General features: G+C 46.1%; 1 protein-coding gene across 1 annotated transcript in view; it reads left to right on the top strand.

The window, feature by feature from the left end:
• The window catches only part of EPG5 (ectopic P-granules 5 autophagy tethering factor), a 160,672-nt gene that overhangs the window by 32,167 nt on the left and 100,863 nt on the right, over positions 1-27,642 (top strand). Inside the window, exons 7-16 of the mRNA XM_068252178.1 lie at positions 4,750-4,855; positions 7,811-7,925; positions 9,960-10,110; positions 12,963-13,118; positions 15,210-15,367; positions 16,510-16,664; positions 19,902-20,042; positions 20,330-20,494; positions 22,399-22,518; positions 24,073-24,311. Coding sequence (XP_068108279.1) covers positions 4,750-4,855; positions 7,811-7,925; positions 9,960-10,110; positions 12,963-13,118; positions 15,210-15,367; positions 16,510-16,664; positions 19,902-20,042; positions 20,330-20,494; positions 22,399-22,518; positions 24,073-24,311 — 1,506 coding nt within the window. The remainder of the gene's footprint in view (positions 1-4,749; positions 4,856-7,810; positions 7,926-9,959; positions 10,111-12,962; positions 13,119-15,209; positions 15,368-16,509; positions 16,665-19,901; positions 20,043-20,329; positions 20,495-22,398; positions 22,519-24,072; positions 24,312-27,642) is intronic.

The raw sequence follows: 27,642 nt of genomic DNA, 5'->3' as shown, positions 1-27,642 counted from the left end.
TTCAGGGCAAGGAGAGGCAATTTAAACAAAAATGCACATGTAAAGGAATGCTGGGGCTGCCTCCTTTATAGTAACTCTCTCTGCACAGAGAATATGTATCAAACTAGGAGGAAGATTTGAGTAAAACTAAGGGCCTTTTTTTCATTACTCTGCGAGTTACGATTTGATTCTGATCACGAGGTACGTTAAACTAATGGAAACTGCAGCAGCAATTTCCATTAGTGCAATCTGATTGCGATTCGATTTGGACAAAGCACAATCGTCATCCTCCTGCATTGTATGCAATTGAGCTGTACTATAAGTATAGTAGCGCAATCGCATAGTGGAAATTGAAGTGCGATTGGGATCGCAAATGCGGTTGCGATCGCATTTCATAGTAGGAAAGAGCCCTAACCGCAATGTTTTTTTCCTGAATTAATGAAAGACTTACTAATAGGTATTAAGTCTGAGCAGAAATCTTTGACACCTTTGGATCAAATGTATGAGAGTTTGGCGGATCCTCATTCTCGGCTTATTCCAGTCCATTCTACTCTTAAGATTAGGATTAAGGAGTGGGATAATCTAGGAAAAGTTTTGTTTTTTTTTGGCCCAGATCATTATCTAAATGTTGTTTTTCTCCTGAAGATCAGGGTTTTGGGGAACCCCGCCTAAATTAGATCCATATTTTTCAAGGGTATCAAACAAAACTGACCTACTTTTTTGAGCTTTTCTGGGAAATTTTGAATGATTTCCCTAAAGTTTGGAATGCTTCCAATTATCTAGTGGACGCTTCAGATGATACGGTTAAACTTATGGCCAGAACTACGGCATTAGTTAATTCAGCCAGAAGAGGTGTATGGGTAAAAACTTGGAATGATGACAATTCTTCAAAATCAAGTTATGTGGTGTACCTTGTGAAGGGGGTCTGCTGTTTGAGTCAGTTAGACAACCCTCTAGACAGAACGGCAGACACACATTAAAAAAAAAAAAAAAAAAAAAAAAAAAGTATTCCTGTTAAAGGAATTCTATCGATTCACATATTTTCAATTGACACAGGAATTGTTTGGGAAGTGTTGCTAAGTACTGGTGTATACATTTTAGTAGCAACCTCTTTGTTTACTGTTATCAAAATGCTTTCAAACTTTACTGACAAAACTGACTCTGAGCCATGAGGAGAGGGGAAATTTCCCTCACACTTGATCAGATAACTCTGTGTAACTGTGTGTGACAGAGAGAACAGCTGCAGCTTCTGTGTCCTGTTTCGGACTGAAGTGTCTGTAGAGAGCAGAGGAAATGTAACTAATTGTTACAGCTTTTCATACTGTTTTTTGCTTTCAGAGTTTGTTTGATATTTGCTTTCTGTAGTCCGATATGCAACTCTGGCTGTGCATTGAAGTAGACACCCCTTCTGCAATTGATTTGTCCCAATATAGCTAATCCTACCCTCAGTAAATTACAGCTTTTGCCTCTGATATTTAACATGAAAAGTAGGAAAATGTTTACACAGCAACTTAGACATTATTTGTACATTGTCATTTTAAAACACTTGGGTATCGATAGTATTCCTTTAAGAAAGGACCTTTTCAAAGTAAACGGTCCTTTCGTCCCTCCTTCTAAGAATAAGTCAGATCCCTAGTCCTCTAAGGGCAGGAGATGGGCTCTCTACAAGTCACAGAAGCCTAAGGGCCTGTTCAGACTGCACACGTTTCCAGCTGCGTTTTGGAAACGCGTGCAGAAGGCCAACACGCACGACATCAGACAGTGCATAGAGTGCACTGTCTGATGTTCACACTGCATGCGTTCCGAACGCATGCTGCACGCAGATTTAGCAAAAACGTGCGGCTGTCCCATTTACTTTTCAGTGATGGGATCAGCCACGCAACGCATGCAAACGCGGATGGCGTGCGTTCGTACGCGTTGCGTTCCGCATGCGTGGCCGTCCGCGTTTGTAATGTGAACCGGCCCTAAGTCCAACTTCACTTTTACCAAGAAGTCAGATAAGCAATGACGCTAGTATTCCAGTGAGATGGAGAATTGCAAATTTCAAAACCTGGCAACTACAGTGCACAAAATATTGGTTATTTAGGCTTCTTTCACAGTGGGACGTTACAGGCGCAGGTTAGAGCAGCTTGTAACGCAGCCCAGCTCACAGTAATGAAAAATCAATGGGCTGTTCACAGTGCCCACGTTGTGTTACACTCTAACGCTGGACGTTTAAAGAAAGTGCATCATGCTGTGCGTTATACACGGTTTTAGCCGCATTAGACTGTTTGCATATGCTCAATAATGTGTGTTTTTTGTTTTTTCTTGCAGAAGGAGAGTCCGCTGTTGTGGCCAGCCACATGACTAATTAATATGCACTGCAGTGTTAACGTCCTGGAGCGGCCGCTTATTGGCTGGCAGGTGATGCGGAGTTTTCCGATCACGTGCTCTCCACAGTCTTTTGCCGCATGCGCCGTTTTCGTCCGATAGTAGGCGTCAAAAAGTACGCATCACAGACCCATCAGGAGACGCATAACGTGGCTCTAAATAGCATCCAACTTCAAAGCTCACATGCGTTGCGTTGGGGGCACGTTATGTGACCTTAGCGTCGCATCTAACGCAACGTCTTAGTGGGAAAGAGCCTTTAAGGTGTTTTTTTGGAGGGATACAGAATAGAGTTCAGCCAGCCTCCTTTTAAGAGCTTTTGCATTACTCCCCGTTTGCAGGACCAAATAAAGTTTTCAGCCCTACAATCGAAAGTCCTTTCCCTGTTTAGAAAAAAGGGTAATTCGAGAAGTACCGAAATGTCAGAGGACAGGGATTCTATTACCCTGTGTTTTGTCTAGTAAAGGAGCTACAGGGAAATTATCAGTTCATACTAAATTTAAAGAGTCTAAACCAGAAGGTAAAATACAGAAGATTCAGGATGGATTTGATCTATTATTCATCTCTTACAGAAGGACGATTTCCAAGCCTTTCTAGACTGAAAAGATGCGTATCTTCAATTACCGATACATCTGGCTTCTCAATAATGCTTAAGGTTTGCCTTCCAAATGGAGGGAGAGGTAAGAATGTATCAGTTTAATGCTTTGCCCTTCGGATTATCCTCAGCTCCAGGGTTGTTTATGAAGGTAATGTCTGGGGTTCTAGCTATACTTAGACAGAGAAAGGTTAACATTTTGGGTTACCTTAAATTTCTGTTTTGGGGGACATCTCCCAATTCGGTAAGAGATCAGATTGTTACGACAATAGTCTTACTACAAGATCTAGGTTGGATCATTGATTGGGAAAAATCTTCCTTAATTAAATCCTACACAGATTATACATTTGTTTGGGCTATTTCATTAGCATATCAGACACAGGGGGAGCAATTCAATTCTATCATGGCTCATTCCACAAGAGGAATTTCGACTTCTTGGGCAGAGAGGGCAGGGACCTCTATAGATCAGATTTGCAGAGCTGCGACCTGGTCAAGTCACAATAAGTTTGTAAAGCACTATCGCCTTAATGTATCTGTCTGCAGGTTTATGCTTCAGAAGGAAAGTTTTGCAAGCTGTGGTCCCACCCTAAGGTTTTTAACTCTTGTATATCGTCTCATCCAGGGGTGCTGTCCGAAATGACGTTCTGGGAAAGACCACTTTACTTACGGTAAAGTCTTTTCCAGTAGTCATGAGGACAGCACCCCTGCAACCCGCCCTTATTTGGGTAGGAGAGAGAAATAAGTTTGTGTAAGCATCATTAAATGTCCGTGTCATCTTTTTTATTAACTGAGGTACTGTGGCAGGTGTAGTATCTTATATGTGGCTGCCTATTGCTTATGCAAATTCTTCTTTTAACAGTTTCCTGTCCACAGTGGGGAGGGAGACCAGTCTCTCATCCAGGGGTGCTGTCCTCATGACTACTGGAAAAGACTTTACCGTAAGTAAAGTGGTCTTTTTTTTTTTTTTTTTTATTTCCTCAGACCTGTCCTTTAAGGACCGATCTCAGGAGAGAATTTACTGTGTATAAAGGAACCTCGATGTTGCCCACAGATCCTCCTGCATGCTGGAGTTCAGTGTCTTAAAGAACAGTAATATAAAGAGGAACTTCAGCCTAAACAAACATACTGTCATTAAGTTACATTAGTTATGTTAATTAAAGTAGATAGGTAATATAATCTCTTACCCACCCTGTTTTAAAGGAACAGGCAAATGTTTGTGATTTCATGAGGGCAGCCATCTTTTAGGTTGAAAGGAGGTGACAGGGAGCATGAGACACAGTACCAACTGTCCTGTGTCCTGATCACCCCTCCCAGCTCTGCACGCTAGGCAACAAGAACAACAACATCAGAAATCCCACCATGCTTTGCACAGAATCGGGGGGAAAAATGCCTGGGCAGTATTTCTCTAATGGGGCGGAGCTTATCTACTGTGCAGCTAAAAATGAGGCTTGGGTAAGAAAAACAAAGTTCTGATGCTGTGAAACTGTTAAAGAAACCCCAAACCTTTTCAATGCTGCTGAGTAGATATTTAGTCTGGAGGTTCACTTTTTAATATCCACTGTTGGGTTTGTTTGGCCAGTTTTACATAGCTGAGGTCTCTGTAGGAGAATACCTGTCATACTTCCAGCAGCTGTTGTGATTGGCTGATTACTCTGTCATTGGTTGGATAACCTAGAAGCGGCAGAAGGGAAGTATCAGGAAGTAGGTGTCTATAGTGGCTAGGAAGTAGGCGTGTCTGCCAAAAGAGTACAGTCTAGCACTGTGACCATTCTGTTCTAATGACCATCGATAATGTCTTGATCTTGTAGAAACCGTGTTGACTTCCTGTGTCACATGAAACCCACTGAGAGGAAGGGCTCCTCCTCAGGAAAAGAATCCGGGAACTGGACTTTGGTAGATGAAGGTGGCGAGGAGGTAAGGGAAACATCAGAACACCTCTGAAATGTGTGTGTATTATATTGTTTAATAAATCATTGTAACCTTCTGCCACATTGTCTGGGGGGGGGGGGGGGGGGTCAGATGGGACACAGAAGCATGTTCCCCGGCCCATGACATACCTGTGTGTCTCCTATGCGACACTCTCTGCCCCCCCCCCTTGCGCCGCACTGTCACCCCCTGGAATTGCCCACATGAAGCTTGTCGGCAATCTCGAGGAGAAGGGGCATCCCTTGCAGGAGAGGCACTCTTGCAAAATGCCCACCAGGGGTATTCCGAATCATTGGCCAGCTTTGCCTCGCCTAGGGGTATTTTTTCATTGGGCAGCTCTGCCTCTCCCTCGCTGCTCCCCCTCCTCTCTGCACTCTGCTCTGTGATGAGACACACAGGGCTTGCAGCGTGAAAGTATAGGATGTCTGGCCACAGGAGCGATGGAGAGAAGCGGTGATTGAGTCTCCCTGTGCGGCCAGCTCCCTGGATCAGGTAGCATTTTTTTTATTTTTATTTTTTTTTAGAAATCGGGTATTTGTATGTTCTCATCTAAAGCATAATTAGCAGCACACCTCAGCTTTGCCTCACATATCCCATTCCTGACATTCCCACTTCTTGTCAGTGCCTTCCCCCACACACCTTCTATCACCTTCTAATGTAAACATTCTTACCTCAGAGAAGCTTCACCTTCTGAATTTGCTGAAAGCAAGATGACAAGGAGTCTAAACGTTTAGCAGTTCTAACCAGCTAGGTCGGCAGCACGGGCTATTTTTGAAGTAATTTGGGCTCCGTCTTTTGACTGCGCCAAATTACTGTCTGAGGGATAGGTCCCTTTAACACAGCACCACACAAGTTATAGTATTCAAAAAAATAACAAATGTATTATATCCATTAATTAATCACTATAATTTTTATTAATGGATATAATAAATTTGTTATTTTTTTGAATACTATAATTTGTGTGGTGCTGTGTTAAAGGGACCTATCCCTCTTTCCTTGCTGCTATACTTCATTGTCCTAGCACACACAACAGATAGTATTGCAGAGATTTTACCACTAAATTACTGTCTGCGTGTCGATATGGCAGTAACTCAAATTACGGCCTATGTCGGAGCATGGTGCGCCCAAACTTTCAGCACCATTTTGCACTGTTTGCCTGAACTCCATTTTTAAAAACACAATGATACTTACCTCAGTAGAAGGAAGCCTCTGGGTGGCCCAGAGATTAATATTGTCAAATGTGTTTCTTGTGGCCACTCTCGGTGCATGACGGTGTTGTGCATGTGCGATCCGATAAATAAAATAGGAAAACTCATATCGGTGTTCTCCCTAGAAATATTTTACAGCGGGGTGGCATTCAAAACTAGGCAGGTGGGACCAGGGCTGTGGAGTCGGAGCAATTTTGGGTACCTAGAGTCGGAGTTGGAGTCAGAGTTGGAGGTTTCATAAACTGAGGAGTCGGATGATTTTTGTACCAAATCTACAGCCCTGATAAGTGTTAGACTGATTTTTGTACCGACTCTACAGCCCTGGGCGGGACGTGACCTTAGGAATGAAGGGCCAGCATGACTTTGCTTACAGCATAGGAGGAAGATGAGGAGGTGAGCTGATAAGTCGGGTGCTCACGAAAATTATCCGGGAGGGGCACCCGGCTACAAAAGCCTGTGGAGAACACTGCATATACTGGAGAGGTGTCTATTTCCACCTGGGTCTCCCTGTTCTATGCTGTTCTCCGGTACAGGCTTGTCCAACTGGGATGCAGTTGTCTGTTTCCTTACATGTACTACTGTGCACGGGCATGAGCGAGCTCACAAATCATGCATACCCAGTGCACAGGAAGGAGTGCATCTAAACTGGGCATGTGTGAGTTCTACATGCACGCTCAAGGAAAGCAAGCGCTTGTTCCGAGATGTTGTTTCCAGTGGCCATGCGCAGATGAGACCCGCGCTTGCCCAGTTCAGATGCACTGCAGCCAGGAATACGGGCATTTCTGGTCTAGCATCAGTAGAACGTACGCTGGACCCAGCAAATGGAGGCTGCGGGACCCAGGCAGAAATGGACACCTCTGTAGAAGTGTCTGTAGATGAGCTTGCACACCACTACAGTGTTTCCCTGAAAATAAGACATTTCAGATATTTTCAGGGATGGTCTTATATTTCTATGAAAACACAAGTTCCTATGCTATGTGTCCTCCTGCATTCTCCACTGTGCCACCTCTTCTTCTGCTGGATCCAGCTCTTGTGTGCCCGTGTCAACTTTGTACTGTTAGTGTCCTCCTGGTGTCCCGCTCTTTACCCATGTGCTCCTGTATCCCTTGTCATCCTGTGTCCTTTTATTCGCTGTGTCTTTCACTGTTCCCACGTCCGCCTGGTTTCCCTCATGACGTTCTATGTTTCTCTCCATCCTCCCCTTACCTCCAGCTCCCTGTCCCCAGTGTCTTGCGATGTTCCCCTAATCCTCTTTTCCCCCCAGCTCCGTGCTGCTGTGTCCCCAATCTTTAGCCTATGGGGAAGAAGTACAGCAACTTGTGTTTCTACTAGAGCTGATGGTCTCACAGGCGGGATTATGGCTCCCTTATTAGGTAAATCGCTGCACTTGTTGCTACTCAGCGAGAGCAGTGACTGGCCCCATGACTGAGCTATGGTCCTGCCCATGAGACCATTGGCTTTAGTAATAACACAAGTTGCCATACTTTTTCCCCTTACTGCAGCTAGGACTTTCAGGGTAGGTCTTGTATTTCGAGCATGCTCACAATTGCTGCTAGGGCTTACTTTCAGGGGATGTCTTAATTTCAGGGAGACTGGGTATATGTGGATTTGAGTTTTATAATCAGCTTTAAGTGAGCTGTAAGTCCAGCTCTCTCTTGTACAAGCTGTGTAGATCAGCTGATTGTCCTGTGTTGGCAGTAGGTGACACCTTCTGGTTTTGTCCCCTGTGTGGCAGGACGAGGATCCGGAGACCAGCTGGATGTTACTCTCTGAAGATGACCTCATCTGCCTGTTGGGGCAGTTCCCATTCCATGAGCTCTTCAAGAATGTTCTGGGCTTCGGCCCTAGAGGTGAGCTGCTGGCTGCGGATACAGTGAAGATGGAGACTCCATGAGTTTCATTGCATTTCTGTTGTAAAAGTTATCAGTTGCCCAAGGTTTATGATTCCCTCCTAGGGATGGTCATTGTGATGCTGATAAAGATTTTCTGCTACTTTTCTGCAACGTTACATGGCTTGGAAATGAAGCAGCTAAAGGTGGCCGTACATCAGGCGACTTGGCGGCCGATCGACTATCCAATTCGATTATTATAATTAATTATAATTGGATGAAAATCGTTGCCGCTGAGTGCATGCCTGACCGACAAAGTGACCAATTTTGCTGCAAGATGTCGGGCCGAAGTTGCTTGGTTGGGTGCGCGGCGATACGGCGGCGATTTCCGGAACGAGCGATGAGACGATGAAACCCCCGCCGCAATGTATAAATGTGCCCTCCGTGTGCATTCATACGTTACCTGTCCTGTTGCAGCATCCGCACGATATCCCAGCTACTAGCATCTGACGTCAGACGCTACGGGCCAGTAGCGTGTACGGAAAACCGCCCGGAGGTTACGGGAAACCGCCCGGAGGCTGCAATAAGACAGGTAAAGTATAAATGCACACACGGGAGGGGGGCACATTTATACAATCGGGGGCAGCAGCGGTGCGGGGGCAGCGGGCTCAGCCGATACCCTGATGATTTCATGCTGAAATCGAACAGGAATCGGCCTGTAGTGTATGGGCAGAATCGACAAGAGACAAATTTTAACTCTAATCAGATTCGATTAGAGATAAATTTGTCTCTTTGTCGATTCTGCTCATAATAGGTGTATGGCTATCTTAAAGAGACTTTGAAGTGACAATAAATCTCGCTTCAGTGCTTAGATTCATTCCGCGGCTAAACGGGGGTCCCTTACCCCCCTAATCCCCCCCCCCCCCCCCTGCAAAATCTACGACCAACTTGGTCGTAGATTTTGCTGCTGTTGAGGCAGGACTAACGGCTGCAGCCCTGCCTCTCAACGTCGTCTATCAGCGGCGCATCGCCGCCTCTCCCCCGCCCCTCTCAGTGCAGGAAGACTGAGAGGGGCGGGGGAGAGGCGGAGATACGCACTGACAGACGCGCGTGAGGCAGGGCTGCAGCGTTTAGCCCTGCCTCAAACAGGAAGAGATCCCTGGGCACCACGGAGGGGATTTGGGAGATAAGGGACCAACGTTCAGCCGCGGGATAGCGGCGTTTTAGCAGCGGCACACATGCCCCTGCTGAATATAAGCTCTGAAGCCAGTTTTATTCTCGCTTCAGAGTCTCTTTAAGGCATTTGATTGGCCCATTTCCAACCAATACAATTACAAGAATGAGCGCTATATCCCTGTATATTTTCATATTAACCCTTTGGGTAGCACGCCCGTAGTAGTCAGCCCGCAACTGATGAATTATGAATCCACAAGGGGCTGCATAAACTCTTTCCAAGCTATATTGTACATCTATAAATAATAGTCTACAAAATCTCCCTCCCCCATTGAAAACATTTGCCAGCATAATCCATCATCAACCATTTTATGCAGCAGCAGGAGAACTCTTATCTGGTTTACATAGCATGCATGCACATCTACCAAAACTGCTTAGAGCCAAGCTTAATTAGGATGCGCTGGCTATTGTGGACTTCAGCAGGGCTGTCGAGTCGAGGAGTCAGTCGGAGCAATTTTTGGTTACCTGGAGTCGGTCGGAGTCCGTGGTTTCTTAAACTGAGCAGTCTTGAGTCGGAGTTGGATGATTTTTCTACCGATTCCATAGCCCTACTATGGACTCGAGTAGTCTGAGCAATTTTTGGGTGGTTTCATAAACTGAGGAGTCGGAGGATTTTTGTACCAACTCCACAACCCTGGACTTTTGCGCATGCATGCACATAGATATACGTTTTAAAACGTTTCACAAAGTTGACCGTTCCCCAGTGATGCAAGCTCATGGTGAACCAGAACTCCTCCAGAACTGCTCCCCAGTGAGTGTTGGCCGTATGCCCTGTCAGTAGCCCCTCATTTTATCCTTGGTCCCTTCTTCTTCTTGCATCAGGTGACTATTCCCCAGAGAAGACCACACCCCAGGAGATGATGAAGATTTTCGCGTTTGGCAACTCCTTAGTAGAGCTTCTGGCTCTCGGATTGGAAACGTTCAACAGGGCGAGATATCGTCAGTTCGTGAAACGGATAGGATGCATCATTCGGTGAGTCTCCTTTTGTGTTGTATCTTCCTCCTAATATGCGGATAGTGCTGGACTGCCATATGTATTTCCTTTTAAACAATACCAGTTGCCTGGCAAAGCTGCTGATCTTTCTGGTCAGGAGTTCTAAATCGCACACCTGAAACAAGCTTGCAGCTAATCTTGCCATAGACAACTGATGCTTGTTCAGGGTCTATGGCTTAAAGAATTAGAGGCAGAGGATCAGTGAGATAATCTGAATCTGATGTTTGAACAGCCAACAAGTCTAATGATGATGTATGGCCATCTTAAAGAGACACTGAAACAAAAAAAATTATAATGATTTGTATGTGTAGTACAGCTAAGAAATAAAGCATTAGGAGCAGAGACAAAAGTCTGATATTGTTTCCAGTACAGGAAGAGTTAAGAAACTCCAGTTATCTATGCAAAAGAGCCATTGAGCTCCATGACTTTCAAAGTGGCAGAGAGCTCTGTCTTCTGAAGCTTGTTATCTCAACTGTCAGTCACTGTAGTGTTTGTTTTGGTTTTTTTTCCTGCAGAGGACAGGTCAAAAGTTCACTAGCCTACTCTGTAAAATCATTCAGAATGCTGAGTAGTGTATAAACTGTAAATATTAGAGAGTGATGCAGTGTTATAAAAAAAAACCTATATAACTGAAAATATGAGAATATTTTCTTTGCTACTAATGTTCTAGTAATTATCCGTACCACACATACAATTCATTATATCATATTTTTTTTTTTTCGTTTCAGTGTCTCTTTAATACTGTTATCCATAGACCCTGAACAAGCATGCAAGTCAAATGTTTCTTCTGGATTAGCTGCATGCTGGTTCCAGGTGCATGATTCAGATACTACTGACCAGAACAATCAGCAAGACTGCCAGGCACCTGGTATTGTTTAACCTCCCTAGCGGTATTGATGGTTATACATGTCAATACAAAACATGCTGTGAACAGTATTGCCGTGCATACATGCTAATACTCTCCTGCACTGTATACTAGTAGCAGTGTTCTCCCCAGGCTCTTTTAGCCAGGTTCTCCACCCAGCTAGTTTTGGTGAGCACCCGGCTGTCATCGGCTCACCTCCTCCTATGCTGTAAGCAGAGTTGCTCACAGAAGCACTGGCCCTGCAGTCTCATCTCGCCCCACCCGGCTACTTTTTCATGCCACCCGGCTACTATTTCATGCCACCCGGGTGGAAAAAAATTCTGGGGAGAACACTGCTAGTAGTACGAGAGGAATTGTTGCCGGGAGACTTGGGCTCAGGACACAGCTGGTATTTGGCTTATCCTGCTGCTGCACAAGTGCCGGCGGCGTTAATTACTATTCCCCCTCCAGGTCCACGTGGATAGTGGGGAATGATGTAATTCGGCTTCCAGCTATTGTTGGAGGCAGAATTATAGGGTTTTAAAAATAACGTCAGCTCCGTCTTCTGACAGCGCTGTAGTTACTCGCTGTGCGACTCTATAGCCGTAATTCCTATTACTAGCCGACCCGTGGCGTAGCATACGCCGCATAAGAGGGTAGAGGGCAGGAAGGGGGTATTGGGCACAGCGGCGGGGAGGGGGGTTGGACCCCCCCTCAACTGGGTCCCCCATGTGTGCTCTACCTCCAGCTTAAGCTCAGCAGGAACCCCCCCCCCCCTCCTCACCTTGGTCCCCCATGTGCGCTCCCCCTCCTGCTTGAGCTCAGCAGGACCCCCCCCCCCCCCTCACCTTGGTCCCCCATGTGCGCTCCCCCTCCTGCTTAAGCACAGTAGTAGCCACCACTATTAGTAAGAGGCAGCGGGCGGGGATGACTCACCTCTACCGTGTTCCATTGTGCGTTCCACTGTCATCACTTCCTGCAATGCCGCACACTGTATTGGTGTAATTTGCCTTTTTAAAACAGAAGGAAATCTGCAATAATTCAGCTATAAGTGAACATTTGTGGTTACCCACAATGCACTGCTACTGAATATGCAAATTATCCCTATTTGCCCTTAGTTTGATATGACACTACTTCTTCTTCTTGCTTGGACCAGCCCCTTCTTCTTGCTTGGACCGGCCCTGGGGGCAGGGCGCTACTTCTTCTTCTTGTTTGTAGGTTGAGGCACTTACTCTATTAGATAGATAGATAGATAGATAGATAGATAGATAGATAGATAGATAGATAGATAGATACATAGATAGATAGATACATAGATAGATAGATAGATAGATAGATAGATAGATAGATAGATAGATAGATAGATAGATACATAGATAGATAGATAGATAGATAGATAGATACATAGATAGATAGATACATAGATAGATAGATACATAGATAGATAGATACATAGATACATAGATACATAGATACATAGATACATAGATACATAGATACATAGATAGATACATAGATAGATACATAGATACATAGATACATAGATAGATGCATAGATGCATAGATGCATAGATAGATAGATAGATAGATAGATAGATAGATAGATAGATAGATAGATAGATAGATAGATAGATGGTCTATGGTGGCGCCGGCTGTGCCCAAGTCTCCTGCGCTGGATTGGGAGTGTTCGGTATACTAGACCCTTGCTTGACACATTTTGGCAAGTTACAGAAAACAAAAGGTTATGAAAATGGATTGGATCACTGTTTGCACAGAAATCCTGGGGAAATTGAATGCCAGGGAGGTTAAAAGGAAATACATATGGCAGCCTCCATATCCCTCTCGCTTCAGGTGTCCTTTAACTCCATTAGACAACACCAAATGGTTTCGTGTTCCTTTTTACACACTTTGGACTGGAATGAGGATAGGAGTGTAACATTGGCGCATGTATTGGCTGATCTCTCGTGCTGTGATTTGTGTTCCGTAGGATGACCCTCTGTTACATCAGCGACCACTGGGCCTTATACCTGAGCAGTAACTGTGACACGGAGCAGGCGTCGGAGCTGTACTCGCTGGGGAAGCTGCAGGCCGTCTACGACGAGCTCTTCCTCACCACCGTCCTGCATGTTCTGAAGGCCAAGAGGTACGACACACCCCCGATCCCAGATGGCTCTGTTCAATGGAGAGTTCCACCTTAAAGGGGAACTTTGGTGAAAAAGGGGAAAAAAATAAATAAATACATTACAAAGTGAGAAGTTAAAAAATAGAACAGAGATCAAGAAATGATTGATATTCGCCATGCAATTTGTTCATATGGTTTGATCCACAATCAGCCTGCATGTCATCATCTTCTCTACTGGCAGACAGGAAAAAAAAGACAGCACCAACTGCTGTTATCTATAACCACACCCCCTAACAATGCGATGGGCTAAAACAGGCATGGGCAAACTTGGCCCTCCAGCTGTTAAGGAACTACAAGTCCCACAATGCATTGCAGGAGTCTTACAGCCACAGTCATGACTCCTAAAGGCAAATGCATTGTGGGACTTGCAGTTCCTTAACAGCTGGAGGGCCAAGTTTGCCCATGCCTGGGCTAAAAGAACAGAGGGAGATACTGGTTGCTTGGCAATTGGCAAACACACTTCCAACTTTTTCGGACAACTTGTCGTCCGACTTGTCGTTTAAACTACTTTGAGTGCAAACAAGTCGTTCAGACGTCATGTACACACTGACCAACAAAGCGGCTGATCTGCTAATTTACCTAATTTAGTTTAACCAACTTGATAATTGACAATGGACTGGATAGAACAATGGACTCGATTAAATGGGATAGAACAATGGACTAGATTAAATGACTGATCAAACAACTTGTTGTTTGCACTTCTATTAGTTGGACAAACGACTAATGCTGGGGATACACGGTACGTTTCTGTACCGTGTATCGAGCAGCTGATCCGGCCAGCTGATAATATTCAGCTGGGCCGATCAAGCTGCTCGACTCCCGCCCGATCCCCACCGGACGAGCAGTAATCGATCCGAGCAGGGACGCGGCGGGGGTCGATCCGGCGGTTAATCGGCCGCCGGATCGACCCGTGTATTCCCAGCATAAGAGCCTTTTGTACACATGTACGGACCTAACAGTGGTTTGAACGACAATTGGTCAATCGGATCCGCTGAGAGGATCAGGCAAACTGGCTGTTATCAGTTGCTCGACAACGCGTACACACATCCAACTTGTTGTTCAAACAGCAAGTCGGACGACAAGTTGTTCGAAAGAGTTGGACATCTGTACGTACCTTTAAAGGAGTCATCAGGCAAACATTAAGAAAATAAGCGCTACTTACCGGGGGCTTCCTCCAGCCCCAAGCTCCCAGCACGTCTGTCGCCGCAGCTCTCCCTGCAGCCGTTCGCCGGAGCTCCGGCCCGGTCCCCGGCGATGACGTCAGAGCGACCTGGAGGTCCAGCGCAGTCCGCTCCGGCCCACGTGGCGGTGATTGACAGCGCCGATCGTGCAGGTGCAGTACAGAGCGACCCTCAGGTCGCTCTGACGTCATCGCCGGGGGCCGGAGCTCCGGCGAACGGCTGCGGGGAGAGCTGCGGCGAGGGACGTGCTGGGAGCTTGGGGCTGGAGGAAGCCCCCGGTAAGTAGCGCTTATTTTCTTAATGTTTGCCTGACAACTCCTTTAAGGGTGCATAGGATACACAGCAGTAGAAAAGAACGACTGGGTCTCTACCTGGATTTTGTGCAACTGTAGCAATTTAATATACCATAGTGACAGAACACAAGATGTTTCAGCCAACAGGCCTTTCTCAAGTGTTACAGAAACAAGCAAATGCTCACATTTAAATCACCCAGTTTTTCTTTTCTATTGCTTGGCAATTGGAAACAGCTGTTATTTCCCACAATGCAACAAGGCTTACCGACAGGAAACTGTCAGGACTTAGGTCCTGACATCACACTGTGGGAGGGATTTCACCACAATATCAGCCATACAGCGCCCCCCGATGATCCGTTTGTGAAAAGGAAAATATTTCTCATGGGAAAGGGGTTATCAGCTACTGATTGGGATGAAGTTCAATTCTTGGTTACAGTTCCTTTTTAAAGAGGCACTGTAGTGAAAATAACGTAATGAATAAAACTGCTTATTTTGGCCCATTGTAAAATCTTTCCTCTCCCTGATTTACATTCTGACATGTGTCATGTGACGTGTTTCTTTTCTCTGTGGCTCTGCAGGTTGGGGATTTGGCTCTTCATGTCGGAGATGCCGTACGGCACACTGTCCAATGGCATGCTCTGGAAACTCTTCTACCTCATGCACTATGCCGAGAGCGACAATGTGGAGAGCCTGTACTCCAGGATAGACATGGACACCTGCCAGGCTTCTCTCAGGGGTAAATCTTCTCTTGTATAAAGCGGAATTACAGACTGACATAACCTAACTTTTCACTGACTACTTTCTGGATCCTTATTTTTACTGATTTAAATTTTCCTAAAAAATGTAAAATGGCCACAACCGTACTCTCCGACCGCTGCGCACAAGAAGAGGTGCACTTTGGGCATGTTCACAGGGTCGTCTCATCCTCTGCAGCCATATTTTTATTATTTAGTATATTTATAGCACCGACATCTAGGGCCGGCGCTTCCATAGAGGCAAAGGGGCAATTTCCTCAGGGCCCTGTAGGGGGCCCCCCAAGAAGTTTCACCCTGCCTCTCCAGCTACGTTGACCACATGAATGCCTGCAGGGAATAAGGAAGTCCAGAGAGTATGGCGCTGCCTCCTGTGTCTTGCCTGAATGACATAATTACTTTGCATTTGTAGGCTAACAAAGAAGGGAAATACTGGGGAACAATGCATATGATCAACACCTAATGATATTTTGAGGTTAATCCCATCTTGGCATTTTTTTTAGAACTTTGCTAATTTGTAACCAAATTTCTTTTGATCTGATTAAATCAATGTTAAAGAGAACCCGTGGTGGGATTTAATTATGTTAGTGGGGCACAGAGGCTGGTTGTGCAAACTAACACCAGCCTCCGTTGCCCCATGGTGTGCCTCCAGGACCCCCCTGCGCGACGCTATACCCCCCGCAGTGCTGGCGACACGCAGCGTGTCGCCAGCACAATGTTTACCTAAGCGCTGTCTGTTAGCGCCGCTCCCCCGCCTCCTCCGTATCGGCGCTACCCACCCGCGTCACTTCCCTCCAATCAGCGGGAGGGAAGGGACACAGGCGGGTAGCGCCGATACAGAGGAGGCGGGGGAGCGGCGCTGACAGACAGGCAGAGGTAAACATTGTGCTGGCGATGCGCTGCGTGTCGCCAGCACTGCGGGGGGTATAGCAGAGCGCAGGGGGGATATGGAGGCACACCATGGGGCAACAGAGGCTGGTGATAGTGTGCACAACCAGCCTCTGTGCCCCACTAACCTAAGTAAATCCCACCTCTGGTTCTCTTTAAATGAAGTTTTGGTGAGACATTTCACTCATAATTGTTTTTTTTTTTCTTATTTATCTTGCTCTTGCCGCCACCCCCATAGATCCAGTAAATCGTGAGAAGTTTGAGGCCTATTTCTCGTCTATGAACAGCTCAGAAGGCATCTGTCTCCTCACCACCTTTGCCCAGATGGCTCAGACCAAGCAGCGCGATGTGGATGAGGAGCTGGTGAAGACGATCGCGCTGGAGATCTATGACGTATGTCCTGTGCAGGTGTATGAATGCAGCTAAACCAAGAGGGTTCACACTAGCGGTGTGTGGTGGTCGTATATTATACCACCTGTGCTGACCTCATGTTGTTACATTGCAAGGCACAGAAACTGAAAGAAATTAGTGTAAAGGAACCAGGGGCGTAACTAGAAATCACTGGGCCCCCCTGCGAATATTTGGATGGGCCCCCCCCCCCCCCCATAGGTGCCAAATAATCGTAATGGGGCAGCGTTTCACTGTAAATTAATTGTAAAGTGGGCAGCATTTTACCAGACAATCGTAATGTGGGTTAGAAAATCGTAATGTGGGCAGAGTTCACCAGAAAATCGTAATGTGGGCACCAGTCACCAGAAAATTGTAACGTGGACAGCATTCACCAGACAATCGTAATGTGGGCAGCGTTCACCAGAAAATCATAATGTGGGCAGAGTTCACCAGAAAATTATAATGTGGGCAGAGTTCACCAGAAAATCGTAATGTGGGCACCAGTCACCAGAAAATTGTAACGTGAGCAGCAGTCACCAGAAAATCGTAACGTGAGCAGCAGTCACCAGAAAATTGTAATGTGGGCAGAGTTCACCAGAAAATCGCAATGTGGGCAGCAGTCACCAGAAAATCGCCATGTGGGCAGCAGTCACCAGAAAATCGCCATGTGGGCAGCAGTCACCAGAAAATCGTAATGTGGGCAGCAGACACCAGAAAATCGCAATGTGGGCAACAGACACCAGAAAATCATAATGTGGGCAGCAGACACCTGAAAATCGTAATGTGGGCAGCAGACACCTGAAAATCGTAATGTGGGCAGCAGACACCTGAAAATCGCAATGTGGGCAGCAGTGACCAGAAAATCGTAATGTGGGCAGCAGACACCTGAAAATCGCAATGTGGGCAGCAGACACCTGAAAATCGCAATGTGGGCAGCAGACACCTGAAAATCGCAATGTGGGCAGCAGACACCTGAAAATCGCAATGTGGGCAGCAGACACCTGAAAATCACAATGTGGGTAGCAGTGACCAGAAAATCGTAATATGGGCAGCAGACACCTGAAAATCCCCCTGCAGTGACGTCAGCGGCGGCGGGATACATACCTTCTTCCTTGCGTTCCATCGCCGCCTTCTCGCTCTAGCGGCTGACGTCACTTCCGCTTCCGGAAGTGACGTCAGCCGCTAGAGCGAGAAGGCGGCGATGGAACGCAAGGAAGAAGGTATGTATCCCGCCGCCGCTGCTGCCCGCTGCCCGCACACATTCACTAGCTGGAGGGGGGCGCAGAGGGGAGAGCCCCGAGGTGAGGGAGAGGGGGGAACTTCCCCTCTCCCCGCCGACTGTGGGCAAGGCTTTCCCCTCATGCTGCCACCCCTCCAGCCCCCAAAAAGCGACCCCGAGCGAGCCCCAGGGGGGGGCCGGGCCCCCCCGCGGGCGCAGGCGCTGCAGGGCCTATTGCTACGCCCCTGAAAGGAACTCTCAAGCTACCTACAGAATTGTTTCTCCAAAACAATTGTATCTCTACAGTTTTCATTTTGATGTGTTTTCAGCCTTATTATTGGCTGTTTCCCTATTGCTATTTTGTAGCTGTTTAACCTCCTTGGCGGTAATCCCGAGCTAGGGTCGGGGCGGAAAACCGCAGCTAAGAGCAGTATTCCCGACCTCTGCTCGGGGTAGCCGCCGGAGGCTGTGTGCATAGTATAGCGCGCAGCAGGCGGTTTTATATACCTCCCAGGGGATCCCGACGTCAGCCGCCATTCTTCTTCCTCTCCTCTGAGGCTCTGCTTCCTCCTGGTTGCAGCGCCACCCGGAGGATGGAGGCATAACTGCAGCGCTGGAGCCCAGGGAGATGAGTGATTGCAGAACTGCTGCAGATCTTCCTGGCAACACGATTTTTTCCAGGTTTTTGGCCCCATTCACACTTGAGCGTTTCCTGGTGATTTCGGCAAAACGCTCAAGCGCTAGCGCTTTTTAAAGCGCTTTTAAAAGCGCTAGTGCAATAAATGCGCTTTTTAAAGCGCTAGTGCAATAATACCCTATGGGCCCGTTCTCACTTGGGCGATTTGCGTTAATCGTCGGCGATTAACGCAAATCGCCAAACGCAAATTTGTATCCTGCACCATTTTTAGGCGATTTTCCGGCGATCGCGTTTAGTGCTGTAGAAGCCAAAGGTTAATGGTGATCGCAAAAAAATCGGCAAGTGTTCATGACAATTTTTTTCATGTTAATCGACAAAAATTGCCATAGCAAAACGCTAGCAAAAGCGCTAACGTTTTGCAAGTGTGAATGGGCCTTTAGGGTCTGAAAGGGTGCAAAAAAATTGCACCACTTTCAGGCCCTAAAATCCGGACATAATCATACCGCCAAGGGGGTTAAGCTTTAACTAAGCTAACCCTTATCAAGCGAACCTATGGCACGTGTGCCAGAGATGGCATTTTGAGTCTTCCTTTTGGACACGTGCGCCACCAACCACCACTACTTTAAAGCACAGTTTGCAGAGAGGTGATGTGCATATTCCACGAGGTATTTGCTCACCCACCAGCAAGAGGCTAATTACTGAATTTCATTTGTGGGGTAATTGCTGCATTTCATATGTGAGGTGATTGATGCAATTCAAATGTGGATGTAATATGCCGCTACGATTTGTGGGGTAGCTGCTGCATTTTATTTGTGTGGGCAATTGCTGCTATGCATGTGTGGGGTGATTGCTGAATTTCGAATGTAGGGTGTCCTTGTATGTTCTATTTTTCAAAACTAAAACGTAAGAATTCAGTATAAATTGTCGTGTTAGCACTTTGTGATAAAAGAGTGAGTTTTAGATTGCAGTTTGGGCACTCGGGCTCTGGCTGCTCTCAGATCTGACTCCATGGGGGGGCTGTCTATCACTGACACGCGGTGGTGTTAGAGATCGGCAGAGGAAGGTGACATGTCAAGTCTGAGCACGGCTTTGGCCGCTCTCCGATCTGACTCCAATGGGGTTGGGGGGCTGTCTAGCGCCAGTACCAAGCACTAGCGAGCACAGCTGGCAGGCAGTGGTGACCTGTCAGTTTTTCATGGGAAAGGGACTTTACTGCAGAGATAGCACAGAGTAGTGGACTTCTCAAAGGTGTGGAAGAGGCAGCAGTTAGCTGAGCAGGAAGATGGGTATGCTGAGATGTTCTGTACACGGACGCACTGCTATTGTCATGGTTGCAGTAAGTCTTTCGGCAAACTTTGCAGCATTCTTAACTAAATCTTCCCAGGTGTCCTACGTGAGTCTGGCTACCAGAGAGGCCTATTCTAAAGTGGGGCGGGAGCTTCTAGCCTCCATTACCGCCGTGCACAGCAGCATAATATCCGTCATTATGGACCGTGTCCGCGAGACCATCGATAAAGTGGGAATGGTGAGATTGCCTTTCATATTAATTTTTGTTTTTTCTTTTTGCACAAAAATGTATCCTTCTAAAGATACTGAATTTACTGAATATAATTTACTTATTTAAATTGCATATATTTTAGAAGAACAAAATAGTCACATTGATCTGGCTAAACAAGCACAGCAACACAGAGCAGTGAATTTCTTCAGCAACTCTGTGTGGAATACAGACTTTTCATTGTGCGCTGTGCTAGAGTTCAGGTTTGCTTTAAGGAGTTGTAATCAGGGATCCTGCTTTTGTTTCTTCTCACCTAGGTTTCCTTGTACTTATTTAAAGAATTGCCGTTACACCGCTGGAAGCCGACTGCTGCCGAGATCGGCGTCATCAGGGATTGGCTCATCAACCACAACCTCTCTGAGGTGGAGAACAAGCTGGCGTGCGTCATCCTAGAGGGACTCAACTGGGGCACCGGAGACTCGGTATGTTATGTACTGAAAACTAGAGTAATCTAAAGCTGTGTACATAAAGTAGATTACAAGTGATCATTCATGATTGTTTCAGGTGAACATCTAGCGTGAGTAGAGGTGTCCACTGACATCATGGGCCCCCCTTTCAGCAATCTGCTAGGTTAGATCCCACTCGGCGGGTTGTCCCTGCTCTGGGCTGCTGGGAGACTCGTCCTGTCCCCTCCTCTCTTCATAGAACAGCATATCTGCATGCTGATTGATTAAGACTGTCATCTGAAACAATCAGGAAACTTAGTCTTTCCTTGGTCTGTACTTGGCTTTAGATTAATTTAGATTATTTTAGGTGGGCTTTCAGGCCTACAAGATGTGCTTACGGCTTCTGCCTGCAGGTCTTGTAGAAATATGCCAATCCATCTCATTGCTTTTAGGCAAAATTGCAAATTGCAATAGCTGAAGGGCTTTAGTCAACAATTTTTGCAGCGTTTTTCTGAGCCATTTCAAACGCCCTTGAATCAATTTTTTATTTTAATGCTAGTGACTGTACAGCTATTGCAATTCACACATTTTTCCTTTTTTGTTGGGGGGGGGGGGGGGGGGGGGGTTCTGGATAGTAAAATCGCTGCAAAATTGCTTTTGTGCTTTGTGTTGAAGCGCAAATGCTCCAAAAATGCTTTACGCCCTACCGTTGTGATTTGAATAAATCGGGTTTGTGCCTGTAGAATAACCTCCATTGACTTTCATTAGTCTAGCGCTTTTGGAATGGCCAGGCCGCAGCTCAGAGCTGTAACCCACCTGGAGATGAATGCAGTACCAGGCTTTGTAACTCGCCTCCCTGGGATCCAGACGCTGGCAGCCATTCTTCTTCAGATCCTCGGAGGCTCTGGATCCTTATGGTGAGATTGCCATCTGTCACCATGACGCCAGCCAAGGATCTCAATGTAGTGGTACAGTGCCACCTGGTGGATGGGGGAGAACTGCAGCGCTGGATCCAGGGGAGGTGAGTCCATGTGCTGGGCTGCCACAGATTTCTCTGCGGTGTGCTTTTTTTCCCCCCTGCTTTCATAGTCTAAAAGCATGAGAAAAAAATTGCACCACTTTTAGACTCTTAAAGGGACACTTAAGTCAAACAAAAAAAAATGAGTTTTACTCACCTGGGGCTTCCAATAGCCCCCTGCAGCTGGCCGGTGCCCTCGCTGTCTCCCTCCGATCCTCCTGGCCCCGCCAGCAGCCACTTCCTGTTTTGGTGACAGGAGCTGACAGGCTGGGGACGCGAGTGATTCTTCGCGTTCCCAGACACATTAGCACCCTCTATGCTGCTATATGGTATATGATATATGCTATAGTAGCATAGATGGCGCTATTGTGGCCAGGAATGCGAAGAATCACTCGCGTCCCCAGCCTGTCAGCTCCTGTCACCAAAACAGGAAGTGGCTGCCGGCGGGGCCAGGAGGATCGGAGGGAGACGGCGAGGGCACCGGACAGCTGCAGGGGGCTATTGGAAGCCCCAGGTGAGTAAAACTCATTTTTTTTTTTTGACTTAAGTGTCCCTTTAAGTCCAGAAGTAATCATACCGCCAGACAGGGCTGTGGAGTCGGCGTTAAGGAGTCGGAGTAATTTTGGGTACCTGGAGTCGGAGGTGAGAGAGTCCGATGATTTTTGAACCAAATCCATAGCCTTTGTAAAAATTGGACTAAGGAGTCGGAGCAATTTTGGGTACCTGGAGTGGGAGGTTTTATAAACTGAGGAGTCGCATGATTTTTGTACCGACTCCACAGCCCTGCCGCCAGGGAGGTTAAAAATAAAATCCTTCAGCTAATCGTTACATAATTTCACAAATGAAATGCTTGGATGACATGTGAGGAAAGAGCCCCTTGTAGAAGGGATGGTTATATGGGGTGTGATTGTGTCGTACACAGAATACGCTGCATCTGGATCACGCTGTACATATAGAGGTGTCCCTGATGGTCCTGGAAGCGTATCAGAAATACATCTCTGACAAACCCTACACCGGCATCATCTCCGAGAGTATAAAACAGGTGAGTTCCTCTGACACAGTGTGTGTGTTGCTGATACCAAGACATGGAGCTGCCCCGACCATTCTTCATTGTAGCAGAAAGGAAAACATTCATATGTCCCCTTGTTCCACCGTTGAAAGGGACCCCTTGATAGGTTTCAGCAGTACTCTTATCCCTGAGCGCTTCCAAAGACTGGCGCAATGCCAGTACTACAGTGTTCTCCCCAGGCTCTTTTAGTCGGGTGCTCCACCCGTCTAGTTTTGGTGAGCACCCGGCTGTCATCGGCTCACCTCCTCCTAAGCTGTACGCAGAATTGCACACAGAAGCACCGCCCCTGCATTCTCTCATCTCGCCCCACCTGGCTACTTTTTCATGCCACCCAGCTGGAAAAAATTCTGGGGCAGGGCCGGAGCTACCATAGGAAAAAATAGGCAATTGCCCCAGAGCCTGTAGGGGCCCCCCAACTTGTCCCTCCCCCATCTTAACTGTTGCTCCCTAGGGACTCTGCAGAGTCTGTTAAGTTGGGAGGTGATTGGGGGAGGGTCAGTAGCCAGCTCAGAGGCCCAGGAGGGAAATTTGGCTGCAACAAAGGGCCTCTAATGATGCTTTTTGGTCGGGGGGTGTCTGTTGGGGGGGCCCCAGGCTAATTTTGCCCTAGGGCCCAATTGTTACTTGAACCAGCCCTGTTCTGGGGAGAACACTGTACTTCCTAAGTCTTCATGAGAACTCCACTAGTTGGTTGAATAACTTCTGTAGGGGCGGAACGGTGGACAGAGGGCATTGAGGGAGGACCTGGAAGGCTCCACGGGACTCAGAGCTTTCCCTCTACATAGGCAAGTATTTTTTTTTTTTTTTTTTTTTTTTTTTTTATTCAGCATCACTTCAATATTGCTTTAAAGTGGGATTGTCAGCTATAAAATCCAATTCCAATTACCTACTGCTCTGTGTTTATTATGCAGTCTGCAACCTGTCCCTGCATTGCAAGCATTCCAATATAATCATAAATGTTTCTCTTCTAATCTTCTTTCAGTCAGCCTTGCTCTATTTGGTACATTGCCAGGGAGAAGGAAGCTCATTATCGCCCCTCCCACAGTCCTGCTCCTCACTGATTGGCTGAGGGCATTTTAGTGTGACTCGAGAATAGAGAAGCAGCTGAAATCTGATTTATGCTGTGCCCACGTGTGTTTACAAAGCAAGCTAGATATGACTGTAGATTGTAAGAGAAAAAAAAGAGTAAGGGAGGAAATGACATCAGTCAGAAGTAAAAAAAATGGAAAATGCCAGGAATCGTTTTCTTTTTATTTACTATATAAAATTCACTAAAAACAAAATGTGGACAGTACAATACATGTGTTATGTAAGTAGAACAAGTATTTGTCTACTTATATGATTTGTTTTTTTCCTGAGATAGTATGGCTGTCCCTGCTGCTTTAAGATTCTGAAATAAGATTTAAAACCGTTATAGTTTGAAAATGACAAAACACTCCCACCTCTGTGGTCCTGCCTGTTGCCTACTGTACAACAGGTACACTTTGTGACAGCCAGGTTGATGATGTCATTGTGGAATTCCTGTAGGTATCTTACCTGGCCAGCATCGTCCGCACAGGACAGACCCCGGAGGCCTCCTTTAATCAGTGGGCTTGGGATTTGGTATTGAGGCTGAAGCTGCACAGAAACGATCGCCCTGAGCAGCTGTGCGACGCCGTCCCGGACCTGACAGAGGCCAACGTGCTGCATCCAGTCATGAAAGCCGTGAAGGCCAGCGTCCCCATTGGCTGTTACATCGCTCTGGCCTCCGCCTCGGTCGGACACACGTAAGTCGGCTTTGCTGGGCATCTATATTATTTATTTATTTATTTTAAAAGGCAATGTCCGTGTCACCTATATTTAGTATAAGTTGGCAAATATTATTTTAGTTTCAAAAGTATTTTATTAAGAATTTGAGGTTTACAAGATCGCTTAAGTGTAGCCCTTAGCAAAGGGCGAATTTTGTGACATTTATCATGCGAATACAGTTAACAGTCTACTCAAAACAAGAATAGCGTAAATAACATATAAATAGTAATGGTTGGTGACATACAGTTAATTAATTCGTTGGTACATTCCAGGTTGACTTACAGGGCCATCATTGGGGCTAGAGGTATTATTATTATTTTTTTTTCTTCTCAAAAGGTAATGGCACACGAACGTAGTCCCAGAGTATGCGAACAAGAGAGCCAAGGTTGCCAGGTTCTAGTGAAAGAGTCTGTAGTGTCATTAATTATTGATAAGGTTCGCTCAGATATTAATATATCTTTAATAATATTATCAGTGAGGTCCATTGATAGTGTTGGTTGTCGCCATTGACGTGCTATATGGATTCTAGCTGCTTTAGCTATGTGCTGGGGGAGCCTATGATGAGGATATTTCCATCCTTGAGGCTTGTCCCCTAGGAGTAGGAGTAAAGGATCTGGTGTGAGCGACTTCCCAAGGGCCGTGCTTAGAGCTGAAGTAACCTGGTCCCAGTATCTTTTTGCAACCGGGCAGAACCACCATATGTGGTCAATGGCTCCGGGAGAGCCGCAGCCTCTGAAGCATAAATGGGAATTATCTGCTGATATAGCATGCATTTTAATAGGGGTAACATATGTTCTATGTAGTATCTTGTAGTTGGTTTCTATATGGGAATAGAAACTACTGCCTTTGGTTAGGGTTAAACAGCATTTGGACCAACGCTTAAGGGGTAGGGTGAGGCCCAGGTCTCTTTCCCATTGTATCATTGCCCTGGATTTCGTAAATTCTAGTGGTTGTGATAATAATGAGTATATGTAGGATATGAGGCCCCCTTCGAGGGGGTGCAGGTCGCACCAGGCTTCATATGTGGTCCTGGTCGGAAGCGTGACATTTTTAGCCGGAAACAATCGTATAAAGTGGTAGATTTGTGCAGCATGAAAGTATTCAGAAGGTGGGAAAGAAGTGGCTTCCCTAAATTGATTCCAGAAGGGTAGCGTTTTTAAGAGTAAGAAATCCTCTCTCTTTCCACCATCTAAATGAGTTTTGTTCAAGACCCGGAGGGAAATTGGGATTACCGAATAAGGGAGTTTGGAGGGGAATAGCTGATTGTAGTCCTTGTATTTTAAGTCTATTCCAAATTGTTAAAGAGTGTGCTGTCAGCGGAGACTGTTTTTGGTATTTAGATGGGGATATCTGAGTTGACCATTGTAAGGCCGAGAAAGTGGCAGGATGTATCAAGGCGTCCTCAATCTCAGCCCATAGAGGGGGGCTAAACTTAGCATGTATTTGGGCCATTTGGGCTATTTGGGAAGCTCTGTAGTAACTAAATAAGTCCGGAACTCCCATACCGCCCCTGCTCCTGCTCATGCACATTATTTTTGTATTTATCCGAGCTCTTTTATTGTTAGTTATGAACTTAAAAATAGAGAGCTGTAGATCATTGGGTGAGGATTTAGTTACTAGAACGGGTAATGTTCTGAACAGGTATAGCAGGCGCGGGAGGAGAGTCATTCTGACCGCTTGTATTCTGCCCGTCCAGGACAGTGAGGGCGAATTCCATTTTAGTAAGTCTTGTTTCAGAGAGGCCAGCATAGGTTTATAATTGAGTGCATATAGATCTTTGGGATTAGCAGAGATTTTAACCCCTAGGTATGTAATGTACTTACTTTGAATTGAAAGGCCTAGTGAAGATGTTATGGCTGTGGCCTGTGCTTTGGATAAGTTAGTGAAAAGGACTTCGGATTTGTTGATATTAAGGGAGAGACCCGAGACATTGCCAAATGTTTTCATTAGATCTAATAAATTAGGCAGGGACGTGTGTGGAGAGGTGAGGGTAAGGAGTAGATCGTCCGCGAATAAATTAGCTTTGTAGTTAGTTGCTGCTATTATCACACCCTGAATATCTGGTGAAGCACGTATTTTAGCTGCTAAAGGTTCTATTGTCAGGGCGAAGAGAGCTGGAGAGAGCGGACATCCTTGGCGTGTTCCTCTTTGAATATTAATGGCACCTGGGTTGTTAGTAGGTAATTTTAGGTAAGCTGTGGGGGTGGAGTATAGAGTCTGTATAGCTTTTAGGAAGGGCCCCCAATCCTGACTTTTTGGAGGGCTTGTAACATGTATGGCCAGTCGATTGCGTCAAAGGCCTTCTCCATGTCGAGTGAGACCAGGGCTAAGGGGAGTATTCTAGAAGCAGCGACATGGAGAAGGCCCACAACCTTTCTGACGTTGTCAGAGGCCTGGCGTTGCGGGATGAACCCCACCTGATCTCTATGTATTAGTGGTCCCAGGACCTTATTCACCCTTGATACCAGTATTGATGTAAATAGTTTGTAGTCGAGGTTAAGCAGTGAGATGGGCCTGTAGTTTTTAATGTCTAGAGGGTCGCGTTTTTGGTTTAGGGATTACTACAATGTTGGATTGCAGAAACTCAGGAGCAAGAGTCCTGCCGTCTAAGATAGCATTAAATAGTCTAATGAGATAAGGTGTTAGCCATTTACTATAAAAAGTTCAAGAAAATACTGAGAAGCCATCTGGCCCAAGGGCCTTACCTTGCTTGAGATGCTTTATTGCCTGCTGAACTTCGAGTTCTGATACTGGGAGATTTAAAGCTAGGGCTTTTTCAGGGCGAAGATAGGGGGTTCTTAGGTCCTGTAAGAACTCAGACGGGTGGGAAGATGGATCATTATTAGTCTTGGCAGTATATAGAGATTGGTAGTATTCTGCAAATTCTTTATGTATTTTTAGTGGGTCTGAGGTGACTGCCCCTGACTTAGTTCTGATCTGGTGTACTTTATTAAGGGATTGGGTTTGAGACAGCTTTCTGGCTAACCATGTGCTGGGTTTGTTATATTGGGCATAGACTTTCGATCTTGTCCAGCGTATTGCTTTTTCAGTGCGATTTGAAAGGATAATATCAATCTGTGACTGGGTGGTTTCTATTTGTTTCTGTAGGTACCTTGAGGGTCGGTAGGCGTGAGCTAGCTGAAGCTGGGCTAGTTTATGTTCCAGTGTGTGTTGTTTTGCTGTAATACATTTTTTCCTTTGCGACGCTAATTTTATTAATTGTCCTCTAATTGTAGGTTTGTGGGCTAGCCATAGCATGTCTGGTCTAATATTAGTAGTATCGTTTAGTCTAAAGTATTCTGTGAGGTG

Source organism: Hyperolius riggenbachi, chromosome 1 (genome assembly GCF_040937935.1).
Source record: "Hyperolius riggenbachi isolate aHypRig1 chromosome 1, aHypRig1.pri, whole genome shotgun sequence".
NCBI lineage: Eukaryota > Metazoa > Chordata > Amphibia > Anura > Hyperoliidae > Hyperolius > Hyperolius riggenbachi.
This window is presented reverse-complemented; position numbering and strand designations above follow the sequence as displayed.